A 15962-nucleotide genomic window follows, 5' to 3' on the forward strand; every position below is an offset into this window, starting at 1 on the left:
TAACTACTTAATCCTTTCTTCCCACACTAACTATCGCTTGTAGCACTGCCATTGGACACATCATCTGTGGGTTGGCAACATTAGCATTAACTGGAATGTGGATAAATTTTAGCCCAACCATGTAGCTGTGAGTTTGTGCTACACCACTTTGTGCTCCCAGAGGGTCACGCACTTCCACCCACTCTCCAGGAACTCTTTGGATTTTTTCTTTTCTTTTCTTTCTTTCTTTCTTTCTTTCTTTCTTTCTTTCTTTCTTTTTTTTTTTGAAATGCCTTTGGTTAACTCAATGAGTGGGCACTCCTAAACCTTCCCAACCGAGACTATATGCATGTAACCCTAACACTTGAGAAGTGGGGGCGTCGGAATTTGAAGGTCATCCTCAGTGATGTCAGCCTGGGGTCCTGAGACCCTGATATAACAGCAGAACTCTAACCACCCCCCCCCCAAAAAAAAAAAAAAAAAAAAAAACAAACAAAAACCAAAACCAAAACCAACAAAGCTCATCCAAAAACCTATGGTGGCAGGGTTCATCAATGGGATTCTTTTAATGACCCTCTTCTGCCGTGACAGACTCCTAAACCAAGTAGCTGACAGAATAGTGAAGATGCAATGAATGGTTTTGGCTCAGGCTTCGATCAGCGCAGGAGACTATCGATTTTCTCCCGACCTACGGTTTCCATAGTTACAGGGGCCCCTAAGCCGGCGCCTTGCTCCGGGTACCACGCAAGCGCACACAACCCTATTGGCTGCCGCGCGCCTTCGGGTTCGAACTCGAGTTCCTCCCTCCCCTTCCCTCCGCCGTCCTATGGCCTCCCTCCTCGGCCTCTCCCGTGCGCTCTGGGAACCTGTGACGTAATTTTAGCGCGCCCTCGTCGTTTGGAGTGGCGACGCGGAACATGGCGCGTTCCTAGAAGCCGTTTTCGGCATCAGTAGGCGGCAGCGTGTGGACTAGGAGCGTGGGGGGGCGAGGAAGCAAGCAACGCCGCTTCGTGTGGACAAGTGGAAAGGGGCGGGCCGGGCGGTTCCGGACCGAAGCACGCGGTGAGGCCGGGCCGCGAGCCGCGCGGATGGAAGGAAGGGAGGAGTGGGCTGGGCAGCGAGAGACCCCGCGCCGAGGGCGGAACGCGGGGTCCCGCGGAGCTGTGCGGCGTGGCCGTGGGCCCTCGCGGCTCTGGTGTAGCCCGGGCGAGCACGGGCTCCCGGGCTGTGGGAAGCCTGTGGGGTGCTGGGTCCACGGTGCGGCGTGGCAGGATCTGAGTGACAGGCTGAGCAAAGGCGAGGGTACCTATTGTGTCCCCTGTCGCCGGCCAGGGGGCTGTATTTGTCCTTGGAGGCTTTGGGCTGCACAGCACGAGGGAAACGTGTTCCCCTTCCTAAGACCGGTGTGTGGAGTTAGCTGCACACGCGACCTTGCCGTGGAAGCAGCGCTTTGGAAAGCTTTAAGCATTCGATCGTTCCTTCACCTTTAAGGAAAAAGTGAAGGGACTTCAACATCAATTCTTCTCCGAGAGGAGATTTCATGCTGAGGTATGGCCGCCAGTGCACAGGCTCAGCGACTCCTGCAGCTTTACATTTGGGAATATTTGTGATTCAGCAAGATTATTTCGAGGCCCATAGCATTTGCTCTTTTCCCCTTAATTCTCTGATTGCGTGGTCAACGTGAGAATCTTACAGCAGAGTGATTTTTGCGTACATAGCAAAGACTGGTAATCTGGCTTCTGGTGCCAAGGTTGTAGCTGGCACACCTCTTCGCCACACGTTACAGGAGCTCTGTTACATGCGATAATGCCTTTAAGATATGCTTGTTGTTTAGAAGGAAGCAAGGAAGAGCAGTTGGCAACCATATATTTTAACCCCTCGTGGACTGAGATTTTTCTCTTCCATTTCCACATTATTTCAAAATTTTGTTCTTTGGTTAAGGGCAGAATGACTTCATTATATGAGCTTGATAGCTTTCTTTACATCATTCCCTACATGGCTTGATAGCTTTCCCCACATCTTTGTTCCACACAGAGGAAAATTTTGGTAGAATTAGAAAATTTTTTTTCCTGCTGGTTGTGGTAGGATTGCAGACTTTTTTCTTCTTCTTCGGATGTTCTGATGGTGTCTAGCATAAACAGTTTAATTTATTTTGTGGACGTGTGTAATAGCTATAAGGGCAGGAGGGTATTTTTTGCCTTGATTACACTTCTTAAAGCCAAAAGAGAATTCTCAAAGGAATTTGGTTGTAGTAATATGGATGGAGGTTCTAAAGCAGTGTGCAGCAGTTATTTGGTAATTAAACAAGTCTTTAGATTTTGTGATATTACATTTACATTCAGCACCAAGCTAGAAGGCAGAATAGTGCTTGTAGTATTTGGATTTAAGATATACTCAAGATGTTTCTCCAGAATACAGATATCCATTTTTAGGCAAAGGGAATGTTTTAATTAGTTTTGTTTTTGATTTTTGGTTTTTTTTTTTTTTTTTTTGATTTATCTTTTAAAAGCTAAAACCCCCAGAGGGTTTCTCTGTATTGCCCTGGCTGTCCTGGAACTCACTCTATAGACTAGGCTGGCCTTGAACTCAGAAATCCGCCTGCCTCTGCCTCCCAAGTGCTGGGATCAAAGGCGTGAGCCACCACGCCCGGCTTAAAAGATCTTCATGTGTTGTGCTCTTGTCTGTGTGTGCTGGTGCTGAAACAGGCAGAAGAGGGGCTTGGATCTTCTGGTAATGGAATTACAGGTTGGTGCCCCACCTGACATGCCTGCTGGGAATCAAACTTGGGTCCTTAGGATGTGCAGCCTGTGCCAGGCCATCTCTCCAGTCCTGATTAGATTGTGTTTGTGGGTGCGTTGCATGGGCATATGTGTATATTTAATCTTTGTTCTGATTTATTATCATCATTACCATTTTTGAGATAGACTTTGACTGTGTAGCTTTAGTTTGTATGGACCAGGCTGGCCTTAACTCAGAGAGATGTGCATACCTCTTTAAAGATTTATTTATTTATTATATGTAAGCACACTGTAGCTGTCTTCAGACACTCCAGATCTCATTACGGATGGTTGTGAGCCACCATGTGGTTGCTGGGATTTGAACTCTGGACCTTCGGAAGAGCAGTCGGGTGCTCTTACCCTCTGAGCCATCTCACCAGCTCCTGTGCATACCTCTTTTTCCTTAGTGCTGGGTGTGTGTTGCCACATTGGGCTTAATTTAGAATTACTGTTGGTAAGTTAAATTTTTTTAAAAGAGTTATTTATTTTTATTTATATGAGTACACTGTAGCTGTCTTCAGACACACCAGAAGACTGCATCGGATCCCATTAAAGATGGTTGTGAGCCACCATGTGGTTGCTGGGAATTGAACTGAGGACCCCTGGAAGAGCTGTCAGTGCTCTTAACTGCTGAGTCACCTCTCCAGCCCCAGTTTAAAAATTTTTATCTTTATTTTATTTATGCAGTGTTGGGATTGAACCCAGAGCCTTGCACATGTTTTATCATTAAGATATTTACAATTTGTGCATCTTGAGTTTTGCCTTTTGTTTTGGTTTCGTGGTGTTGGAGGGAGAACCCTGGGGTTTGCACTTTGCAGCTGCATTAGAGCCCCCCAGCCCCCTCCTTTCTTTGTGTGCATGTGATGGGTCTAGTCAGCTAGTTTGGGGCGCTTTACACAGTGGCTGATCACATCTCTTGCAGGTGTGCTTCTGGAGTGCCTCTTGTTTCATTTTCTAAAGATGAGCCTGACTACCAAGTAAGCCTACATTACAAGCTTCGTAGAGCCTAGGCTCATTAATGTTCTACATCCCTTTTTCTCAAAATGTGGCTTATCACCGGGGAATTTGGTAAAAATATACACTTCAAGCACAACTGAAAAGTTACTGAAGCGGCATCTACATATCTAGGTATTTTAAAAGCATGCTTTATTTGCATATATTATATACATGGTAATAGATTTCATTATGGCATTGTCATGTATATAGTAATATGTTGTAATCGTATTCATCCCATTGCCGTCTTGTGCCCCTTCCACTAATCCCCTTCCTGTTTCAACTAGCCTCTTTCTATTTCATGTGTCCCTGTCTCTGTCTCTGTCCCTGTCTCTGTCTCTGTCCTATGAGATTCATTACGGTTGTTTACAGGAACATTGGTGAAGATTTGTTTACAGTTACATGGGTCCCTCACCAATGACTACCATTCCTTGGCCTCACTTATCAGTCATTAATTGTTATAAATCCTCAGGGAGGGAGCTCATGAGCCCCTTTCCTTTCCTTTCCATGGCTGGGTGTTGATAGCCTCATTCTTGTGGTCTCTCTGTGTGTGTGTGTGTGTGTGTGTGTGTGTGTGTGTGTGTGTAGATCATTTGCTTGCATGAGGAAGCTAGAGTTCAATGCATAGTGTTTCCTTGAATGGGGTGTCTGACTTCCGTTTAAGCTAGGCTGGCTGAATGGCCAACCAAGCTCTCTTATGGTCTACCTGGTTTTACCTCCTACCCCATGTTGTGGTCCTAGAAATATGCTCCCATGCTCAGCTTTTTATATAGGTGGGGATTTAAATGCATGTCCTCATGCTTGTAGAACAGATTTTTTTTTTTTTTTTTGTTTTGTTTTTCGAGACAGGGTTTCTCTGTGTAGCCTTGGCTGTCCTGGAACTAACTCTGTAGACCAGGCTGGCCTCGAACTCAGAAATCCACCTGCCTCTGCCTCCCGAGTGCTGGGATTAAAGGCGTGCGCCACCACGCCCGGCAGAACAGATTTACCTACGAAGTCATCACTGTCTCTTAGATTTAGCAGTTTTGTGCAGGTAGGCACAGGTGCTGTAATTAAAGAGTGCAATAGTTGACATTCGACCCACCCTCAGCCCAGCTTCTTCTGACTCATACATTCTTTTTGCCTCTTCCATGATGTTCTCTGAGCCTTGGAATCAGTGTCATAGATGTCACACTTATGGCTGGGCATTCAACAATAATTTAGTTTCAGTACTTTGATCAATTAGAAGTCTCTGTTGTCACTACTGACCACTGCAAAAAGCTTCTCTGATCAAAGCAGACAGAGGGCCAATCTGTAAACAGTAATGTTGAAGGCAGTTTTGGAAAACAACTGCAGTAGCTTCCCTTCTGAGGCTTGTAACCTCTTCAGCCATGGCATTTGGCTGGCTTTACAGTACCAGATGTGAATTCCCTGCTGTGGAGTGAGCGTCAGTTCAATCAGATAGAGTTGGTTTCTCTGTAACAGACTTACCACTGTTGAACTAGTGGGCTCCTCTTGCCTCTGCTGTTAGACTAGCACAGGACTAAGTTGAATAAGACTGTGAATGGCACTTCTTCCCCAGCACTCAGAGGAACAATTTGTAGCCCCACGACGGGCTAGCCAGCAGGGAGGGAGCTTCCAGTCCAGTTCTAGCTTGATTTCTCTCTATCTTGTAAGTGAGGGTTATGGCATGTTTGTTTGTTTTTGTTTAGCAATATGGTCTTAGTTTGCCTGTACTGTTTTGGGAGACTAGGGATGCACTGTATTCCTAGTGATGGTGTTTTTGTTTAATAGCTTATGCAGAATCTACAGTTTAATAAGATATCCAGGTTATAGGAATGCTCAGTAAAGTTTGTGATGTGCTACTTTGGTTTATGAAATTTGGAAAATGAGTGTGTCTGTGTGCATGCACCCATCATTTATTTCAGTTTGACATGTTTGTGTTTTGCTTATTATTAATTCTGATTCATCTTGTCAAAGAAACTGGCTCAGATATGATTACTTTATAAGATCATACATATCTATTCATAACTTGCCTCTGATTCAGCCTGTTGATTTTTTGGCACTGTTAGCTGGTCAGTGTCAGGGTTTATTGTATTGAAGCTGGGAATGACAGCTAGGAATTCAACAGTGACTTTTTTTTTTTTTTAAAGGTTTATTATGTATACAGTGTTCTGCTTACATTTATGCCTGCAGGCCAGAAGAGGGCACCAGATCTTATTATAGATGGTTATGAGCTATTATGTAGTTGCTGGGAATTGAACTCAGGACCATCTCTTCAGCCCGACTTTTTTTGTTGTTGTTTTGTTTTTTGTTTTTCGAGACAGGGTTTCTCTGTGTAGCCCTGGCTCTCCTGGAACTCACTCCGTAGACCAGGCTGGCCTTCAACTCAGAAATCTGCCTGACTCTGCCTCCCAAGTGCCGGGATTAAAGGTGTGTGCTACCACTGCCCGGTGACTCTTTTTTTTTAAGAAGAAAATTATTTATTTATTTTTATTTGTATGGATGTCTTACCTACATATATGTTTGTGTACCATATGTATACCTGATACCAAGGCCCAAAGAGAGTGCTGGATCTCATGGAAGTGGAGTTACGGATAGTTATGAGCTACCATGTGGGTGCTGGGAATCAGATACAGGTCCTCTGCAAGAGCAGCCAGTGGTTTAACCACTGAGCCATCTTTGCAACCCAACAATGAACATTTCTTTCTTTTATTTTTTTTTTATTGAATCTTCCCATGCAGTATTTTTTAATAAAGTTTTCTCCTCCTACAGTTCTTTCTGTATTCTCTCCACCTCCCTACCCACCCAATCTCATGTGTTCTCTCTCTCTTAAAAACAAAAAAAAACAACCAAAAAATACCAAAAACCTAAATCCAAAACACCCCCAAACAAAAAAATAACTGCAAAATCAAAACATAGGCAAAACCCAGTAAGTCAAAAAAAAAAAAAAAAAAAAAAAAAAAGAGCCAAAGCAAAGCAAAGCAAAATGCTTGGTGTTGGAGCAGTGCTGGAGTATGGTTGATGTACTCAGTGGCATGCTATTGGAGATTTGTGATTTTTTTTCCCCCTTTGCCCACAGGTGTCAGTTGCAGATAGCTTCTTGGTTAGGGATGGGACCTACTCTGGCTTGAAGCTGTTCATTTCTTCTGTATGCTGTCACAGTCTCTGTGAGTTCATATATGCATAAGTTCTGTTGTCTGGAAGACACCTTCATCTCTTCTGGTTTTTACAATCTTCCTGCCTCTTCTTCCCCATAGATCCTGGAGGTTTGAGGGAAGGGGTTTGGTGAAGGCAGCCTATTTAAGACTGAGTGCTCCAAAGTCTTACTTTGTTTGCACATTGTCCAGATGTAGATTTCTGTGTTCATTCATTCCAGTGTACGGTTAGAAAAAGCTTCTCTTAAGGGGGTTGAGCATGGCAGTGATCCAGGGGTATAGTGGTATGTTAGTAGGAGTCATTATATTGCTATGTTTCTTTAACAGAGTAATAGTAATTAGTTTTGCTCTAGGCCATGACCTAACTAGTCTCAGGTTCCTGGCCCCTTCAGCAGTGTCAGGTATAGGCTCCATCTCATGGAGTGGCCGTCACTCCCATAGTCCTTGGGACTGGTCACTAGTAGGTCACTTCTAGGGATGCTTATCTCTTAAATGCTAGATATGGAACCTAGTAGCCCTGTGTGTTCCTAGTATTGCTTTCCTTTTCTCGCAGAGGCTGTTAACTTGTGTCTTTCCCCTCTCACTCTTTAAAGGCATTCTTGCTGTAGGTAGTATAACTTACCTACAGATTAGGTAAGTTATAATAGAAATATAGTTTCACATAGTTTTGCAGGCTGGCAGTGCACACATCAAGGTGCAGATAGATTTAATTTTTTATAAATCCCTGTCGTTTACTAGTGTTCTGCCATGCTGAGCTATAATTCTTCAAAAGTAATTGGATTTAAATACATTCAGATCTTGTTATGCCAGGAATATGCCTACCCTCCCTACAGCATGCACTCAGCTTGGGGGACGCTTACTCGTCTTTCAAGACCATGCTTTTCCCTTCCCCTGTGAGGAAGCCTCTGCTAAGCTTACTAGAGTAGAAATAGGTAGGTTTTCCTTCGTAACGGCTTACCACAGTCTTTACAGTATATTTTAGCTTGTTTTTTCCCCTTGTAGAATTGAACGCAAAGGTTCCTATGGTATATTTAGAAATATACCAGCAGAGGCTGTTTTATTGTTAAAGTCTGGGAGTGTAGGTGGAGTTATCTGAGTGGTACAGGAGTATCCTGAGAAGGTTAGACTGAGGAGGCGTAAAAAGGGAGAGGCTTGGCTGCTTTTTGTGGCTTTACTCAACTGTAGTAGAGACAAGGAATTATTTAAAAATTGATTACTCTTTGTTGTTGTTTGTATTTTGAGATGGTGCTTTAGTATGTAGTCTTGGGAAGTTTGAAACTTGCCTGCCCGTAGACTGTGTTGGCTTGAACTGGAAGAGATCATCTGTGCCTTCTGGGTGCTGGGGTTTCAAGTGTGACTGTATTTGGCCAAATTCATTTAACAGCTTTTTTATTTCTTTTTTGGTTGTTGTTGCTATTAATCTAGTTTATTTAAACCAAACATGGTAATACAGGAAAGAGACTGAGGTGGCAGCTGCCCAGAATCTTTGTGGGCCACAGATGCAGAACAGCTATGAGTCCTTGAACCCATTCTCCACTAACACACAAGTCAGCTTAACGCTATTTTTTATTACTCTATGCCAGGTATTATTCTAGTGTCCAGGATACATTTTGAGCAAATTTAAGTCCCTCTTCCCTGGCCATTAAATTTAAATTGAGAGGCTGTACTGTAATGATGTATACATAGTAACATGTCAGGGTTATAATAGTGTTCCCAGAAGGATTACGGCTGTCAGACATTAGAACGTCTGGTGGAGGGATTGTTATGCTTCATTTTCGTTGTCAACTTGACACAAACTAGGCTCACCCAGGAAGAATTGTCTCCCTCATATGGCCTTATTGCCATGTCTGTGGGGAATTTTCTTGCTTAGTCGACATTGATGTAGCAGCCCAACCCAGTGTAGGCAGTGCTCTCCCTGTGCAGGTGAGCGTACCTGTATGCTTTCTTCTCTGATGAGATGTGATGGCATATATGAGTGAAGAATACACATTCTTAAAAAGTTATATATTTATTTATTTTATGTATGTGAGTACACTGTAGCTGTCTTCAGACACACCTGAAGAGGGCATCAGATCCCATTACAGATGGTTGTGAGCCACCATGTGGTTGCTGGGAATTCAACTCTGGATCTCCGGGAAAGCAGTGCTCTTAATTGCTGAGCCATCTCTCCATCCTGAATACACATTTTTTTTTTTTTTTTGGTTTTTCGAGACAGAGTTTCTCTGTATAGCCCTGGCTGTCCTGGAACTCACTTTGTAGACCAGGCTGGCCTCGAACTCAGAAATCCGCCTGCCTCTGCCTCCCGAGTGCTGGGATTAAAGGTGTGCGCCACCACGCCCGGCTCTTGAATACACATTTTTAAACTTTACGTAGTTCATGATTTGTTAGGTAAGCTATAGTTAAGCAAGGAAATAGGTGTAATCGTAGAAATGTTTAGAAGATAGGTCAGCGTGAAGTAGTGCTTTCCTGTCTTGTGCAGTTGGAGATGTCCACAGAAGGTCATGTTTGTCGTGAGCAATGACCTCAGTAATGCTGCTCAGTAGCAGCGCGTCATAGCTAGAGAATATTGTGGTGACTCATCTGGGGGATCTAGCAGTTTTGCTAGAATCAGGGTTAATTTTTTTCCTCTACAAGTGGTCATCCCCCTTTCTCCTTCTTCCATCCTCCCTGTTTCTATCCCTTTCTTTCTTCCAAGATCTCGCTGTGTAGCCTAGCCTGGCCCTGAATTCATAATTCCCCTCCCTTAGTCTACAGAATGTTGCTGGGATTACGAGTCTGTACCAACATGCCCAGCACCAATATTAAGGTGTTTGTTTGCTTGTTTTTCCTCACCTTAATCCCAGCACCATAGAGGGAGAAGCAAGTTGATGGATGTTTGTGAGTTCAAGGCCAGCCTGGTCTACATAGTAAATTCCAGGACAGTCAGAGCTGCATAGTAAGATCCTGTCTCAAAAATGAGTTTAAGTTAATAAACTGTCCCTTTCTTTAAGCTTTCTAACAGGTAACGTTTTTATATTAAATTTGTTATATGTCTTATGTTTCTGGTTTTTTTTTTTTGTGTGTGTGTGTGTGTGTGTGTGTGTGTATGGTCTGTCTACGGAGGCCAGAAGAGGGAATGAAATCCTCAACTGGTGGTTATAAACTGCCTGATGTCTGTGCTAGAATCCAGATTTGAGCCTTCTGAGAGGATAACAGGTGCTCTTAGCTGCTGAGCTTTGTTCTAGCCCCATGGTTGGTTCACTTGCTTGCTTTCTGAAAATTATTATTATTATTTTTGGTTTTTTTTTTTTTTTTTTTTTTTGGTTTTTCGAGACAGGGTTTCTCTGTATAGCCTTGGCTGTCCTGGAACTCACTTTGTAGACCAGGATGGCCTCAAACTCAGAACTCCGCCTGCCTCTGTCTCCCGAGTGCTGGGATTAAAGGCGTGCGCCACCACTCCCGGCAAGATTATTTTTTTATTTTTTGGGATTTTAATTACATTATTTTCCTCTTCCCTTTCCACCCTCCCATATCCTCTTCTTTGCTCTCTTCCAAATTCATGGACTTTTTTTTTCACTAATTGTTTTACATACATATGTGTATAGAACCCAGGTTCCTGTGCATGACAGGCAAGTGCTGTACTAAGTTACATCCCATCCCTTTTTAAAAAAAATGAGATGGAGTCTTGCTAAGTTGTCCAGGCTGGCCTAGAACTCTTGATTTTCAGAAATCTACATGGGGGACATTTAACACTGGCTCTTTTGAATTGTAGTGGTACACACCTTTAATCCTAGCACACTAGTGGAAGAGTCAGCCTGAGTCTACATAACAGATTCTAGGCAGCTGGGGCTACATAGAGACTTTGTTTTCTAGCACTTGTAATCATCTGCCCTTTAAGTTGACAGTGTCTTTCCAATGAAAGCACCTGCTTTAAACTATCCCAACTCATAAAGGAAAGTGTTGACAGGAAGCGACGCCTTTGTGGGTGTTGAGGACTTTTGTTGAGAGGTTGCTGTCATTCTTTGGTAAACTGTTTATTATCGTTATTTCCAAGACACTAACTCTTCAACCTTTAACACTTAAAATCCACATTTATTTATTTGTTTGGTGTGGTGTGTGTTACCACAGCATACATGGGGACAACTTTGTGGGAGATAAGTCTCTGAACTATGTTGGTTCTGGAATTTGAATGCAGGTGATCACATCAGGCTTGGTGGTAGATCCTCTGAGACATCTTGCTGGTCTTGCTTTTTTACTCTGAGATGTGGTCTCATTACATGGACCAGGCTGGCTTTGAACTCAGGGTGCCAGCATAGTTAGATACTGGGAAGGGCCATTGCTGATTGCAGACTTTTTATTGTATCCTTATATGACAGAAAGAATAAGGTGGCTCTGTGGTGTCCTCTTCAGGCACATTTAGACCATGCTTGGGGAATCCATCCTGATGGTCTAATACCTACCTAACTTCTCAGCTCCAAATACCTAAATTAGTCCTTAGATTTCAGCATATGAACTGGGGAAGGAATATAGTCATTTATCACATAACAGGATTGCTGCAGACTGGACTCAGTCGCCCCTGTGGGCAAGGAGTCGGAGGGGTGACAGACACGAACACAAGGGAGTGTTGATCTGAATGTAATTTCTCAAAGCAAGCATCAGACTTATATTACAGAAGAAAACAAGGAAGTTAGGTGATACATTAAGGTCATCCAAGGTACACTGAGGTTACCCGATTCAAAAGGACTCTACCCAAAACAGAGAAATGCATACACAAAAACTGACAGGAACCAGGCAGTGTTTACAACTGGGATAAAAAAAAAAAATCAGTGTTTACAACGAGGATCAAAAGCAGTGTGCCCTTGCCATTGTTAATTCACCTTCTCCCTAGGCCATTGTAAATTCTTGTGTATGGGAGTGACTCAGCTGTTATTCTAAGTATTTACTCTAGTTCCTTCTTAGACCACAACTTTCCCTCTTCCTAGGCCATTGTAAATTCCTTCACATGGGAGTGACTTAGTTGTCATTTTATGTATCTGTAGGAAACCTCCATTTATCAGAGGAACCCACCAACTTTCTTCTAATATGTAATGTAGTCTGCTATACATGACCGTAATGAGAATTCTAAGTTTACTTTGTTGAACTAGCCCTGAGAATACTAGCTCTTATCCAGTAAATTGTAATGCCTGATTTCTTGAATGAGTAGCATTACCTATAATATAACACCAACTATCACAAGAACACATCTGGAGCATTCGTGCTGTGGGATGCCAAGGCTCTAGGAGACTTAAGTTTCCGTGAAATTTTTTGCCTCAGGACTGCGTCCAAGCCTTTGGGCCTGCTACGCAGACTTCACTGGAATGGGTGTGGCACAGGATTTTCTTATCCCTCCTTTATTTTTGAGACATTCCTGCTATATGCAAGGATTGCACTTAACTCAGTTTATTTTTTAAGTATCATTGAGTATGAGTCTCTCTCGCTGTCCACTTTCAGTGATTTTGATAACACTAGGGAGGGGAGGCTGAGGTAGGAGGATTCCAGAGTAGGAAATCAGAATTTGGAAACTTGAGGTTTTGTGTATGTAGGCTCTCCAGTTTCATTTTACATTTACTTTTTGAAACAATAGAAAACAATTTTCTTTAGAAATACATTGGTTTATGTGACATAATTACAATCATGGAGTTCTTTTTTTTTTTTAAAGATTTATTTATTATATATAAGTACACTGTAGCTGTCTTCAGACACTCCAGAAGAGGGCGCCAGATCTCGTTGTGGATGGTTGTGAGCCACCATGTGGTTGCTGGGATTTGAACTCTGGACCTTCGGAAGAGCAGTCGGGTGCTCTTACCCACTGAACCATCTTACCAGCCCCAATTATGGAGTTCTAAGTAATGTTGTAGCTCGTGGATAGGAACGGTCAGAATGTGGGTGACCAGGCAGGACAAAGTGCTTTTCAAACCCTGCAGGCTTCCCTCCACTTATGTTACTGGGCATTTTTGTAGTAGATACAATGTGCATTCAAGTGTGCTAACTTACCATTGCAGGCTTCCATGGATCTCAATAGTGCCAGCTCCGTGGTTCTTCAGGTCCTAACACAGGCCACCAGTCAGGACACTGCTGTGTTGAAGCCAGCCGAGGAGCAGCTGAAACAGTGGGAGACACAGCCAGGTTTCTATTCAGTGTTGCTGGTAAGTACTTGGTTTTATTGTCTAAGTATTCATTGTGTATAAGAAACTGGACAGGCTATATCGTCAGTGTCTGTTGAGAACTATCAGACTGCTATGGCTTTTCAGTTTGCCACAGCAGTGCTGACATGAAGACGGTAGGTAGTGTCTTCTCTTCATCCCTGTCACAGTGCATTTGCTTGGACTTGCTCTGCATCTGCATCAACATCAGGAACACTGTGTTCAGCATTTTTCAGGTTTTTTTCTTTTGTTGTTGTTGTTTTTTTTTTTTTTTTCAATAATAGAAGCAAATCTAGGGTCTAGTGCATGCGAGGCAAGGATTCACCATTGACCTGGTCAATAATAGAAACAAATGTAGGCTCTAGTGCATGCTAGGCAAAGACTCACCATTGACCTGGTCTCCCATTGTATCTTCTATTTCACTTTAAAACATTGTTTTTGGTTTTGCTGAGACAGGGTCTCATTGTGTAGCCCTGGTTTGCCGGGAAATTGGTATGTAGACCAGACTGGCCATCAACACAGTGGGATCACCATGTCTCTGCCTCCTGGTTGCTAGAATTAAAGGCATGTGCCCCCATGACTGGCAGAATATTGTTGATTTTTTTTTTCCCCCATCTAAAAATTTAAATACTTTCTTTTTTTTTTTTTTAATTATTTATCTTATGTATATGTGTGCACTATAGCTCTATTCAGATACACCAAAAATGGGCATCAGATCCCATTACAGATGGTTGTGAGCCACCATGTAGTTGCTGGGAATTGAACTCAGGACCTCTGGAAGAACAGTTAGTGCTCTTATCTGTTGAGCCATCTCTCCAGCCCTTAAATATTTTCATACAGAGGATCTTTTATATTTTCTGGCATTGAACTCTGTTCTCTGCCTCCACCTCCTGAATGAATATATGAATTACTAATAACTGCTTAAGCTTATTTTTTCTCCTTTTTTGCTTTTGCATTTTGTTTTGAGTTACCATTAGTTGTTATATTGGTGCATTTTCATAAAGTATTTTTATTTATTAGTGTATATGTGTGTGGGTATTTAGAGTCTTTTGGGGAGGGGATTGTTGTATGGCAGGTGCTGACTTCAAATTCAGTGATCCTCCTGTCCAGCTCCTCAGTGCTGGGATTGCAGGCATCTGCCACCACACCTAGCCTGCATATATAGACACTTGTATAAAATGCTGTGTGCATGGCTTCTGCTGCTCTGGTGGATTACATTGGAGCAGTGGTTCTCAACCTTCCTAACGCTGTGACTGCTTACCACACTTGCTCATGTCGTGGTGACCCCCAACCATAACATTATTTCAGTGCTACTTCATAACTGTAATTTGGCTACTGTTATGCACATAATGTAAATATCTGATATGTAGGATGTCCCACAGCTTGAGAACCACTGCTTTGGAGAGTCATGCACATATGCATACAAAATACATACATACATACATACATACATATGGACCTGGTTATTTCAAGGCTGGCTTCAACATGCAGTGTAAACAAGGATGATTTTGAATTTCTGATTCTCCAGCCTCCACTTGCCAAGTATTGGGTTACAAGCATGCTCCTCCATGCTCAGATTACAAGGTGGTGGAGATTGAACCTGGGACTCTATGCATGGTCAGCGAGCATTGTCCCAGCTGAGTTATAACTTTCAAACTTTAAAAAAGATGGAGTTGTACTCTCTAGCCTTGGCTGGTGTGCAGTTTGCTTCCTTGAACAGGCTAGTTTTGAATGCTTCTTGCTGTAGCCTTTTAAATGTTGAGGATAAAATAGTTATTTCATAGGGCATGGTAGCCCCATAATCCCAGCACTCAGGAGGCTGATGCACTGAGGCGAAGATCTTAAGTTTGAGGCTAGGTTGGTGTACGTAGCCAGTTAATATACCGAGTCTTTCTCATACCCACCAGCAGTATAAATAATGACATGGAGGCTTCTACAGTTTAAGGTTTAGGCCTTTTGTTAGGGTAGTCTTCCAATTGGCTTATCTAATTTGACCTGACTGTCAGACCTATAGCCAACCCTGTGGCTAGCTGTATACCTTTCTTGGCTCTACTACCATCTGATTTCTTTCCCTCCGCCATCATTCTCTCTCTGCCTGGAAGTTCCACCCCCTATTTCCTGCTCCAGATATTGGCCGTCAGCTCTTATTATAACCACTCAATATGGAGACAACCTCTGGTCTGTTTCTAGATTGCCTTTAGTCAGGTGAGGAAAGATGAATATTTACAAAGTAGAAAACCTGGTGATGAGTCAAAGAAATGACAATACCAAAATCCTGCCAGCACTTAGTTCTCTGATGGTACAGAATTAACAAATGAAAATACAGAGATACACCTTTACACAAAGTGAGTGAAGAAAGATTACCCCAACAAGTTAAAGTCTAGCCTGGACATGTAGACTCATACCAGCACTCATACTGAGGGAGATGCAGATAGAGACGGGGGTTTGCACGGGGTAACAGAGGGAGCAGAGGGGCACTGGCTTACTATTTTAAAATTATATTTTGGAGGTTCATCTTGCTGTGTAGTAAGTACTTGCTGGCTTAGAACTTGTTATGTGGACCAGACTGGCCTGGAACTCACAGAGATGCACCTACCTTTGCTTCCTAAGTGCTACGATTAAATACAAGCACCAGCATGCCTGGTGTGCACTAGGATTATTTTAAAATTTGTTTTCTGTGAATGAGTGTTTTGCATGCATGTATGTATGTATGTATGTGTACCATGTGTGTGCTTGGTGCCCACAAAGACCAGAAGAAGCCATTGGATACTCCTGGAATTATTGACAGTTGCGAGCCATCTTATATGGGTGTTAGGAACTCAGTCCAGGCCCTCTGTAAGACTAACAGGCTTTCTCCATTGAGCCATCTTTCCAATTTCCCAGGCTAAGCTTTTTAAAGCTTATTAGACAATTTC

The 15962-nt window shown here is 42.9% G+C and overlaps 1 protein-coding gene across 5 annotated transcripts in view; it reads left to right on the plus strand.

The window, feature by feature from the left end:
• Positions 1-865: 865 nt before the first annotated feature.
• Positions 866-15962, plus strand: part of Ipo11 (importin 11) — a 132661-nt gene continuing 117564 nt past the window's right edge. For 3 of the 5 annotated variants that reach the window (XM_029468283.2, XM_021180389.3, XM_085830859.1), the window contains exons 1-2: positions 866-1041; positions 12907-13050. In XM_029468283.2, the coding sequence (XP_029324143.1) occupies positions 12913-13050 (138 nt within the window). In that variant the 5' untranslated portion in view covers positions 866-1041; positions 12907-12912. Of the gene's footprint in view, positions 1042-1508; positions 1528-6879; positions 6899-12906; positions 13051-15962 lie in introns of those variants that run through there. The other 2 variants (XM_029468284.2, XM_085830858.1) reach the window with 2 other exon arrangements.

This window comes from Mus caroli, unplaced genomic scaffold, assembly GCF_978045245.1.
Source record: "Mus caroli unplaced genomic scaffold, Mus_caroli_1 scaffold_15, whole genome shotgun sequence".
In the NCBI taxonomy this organism is placed as follows: Eukaryota; Metazoa; Chordata; class Mammalia; order Rodentia; family Muridae; genus Mus; species Mus caroli.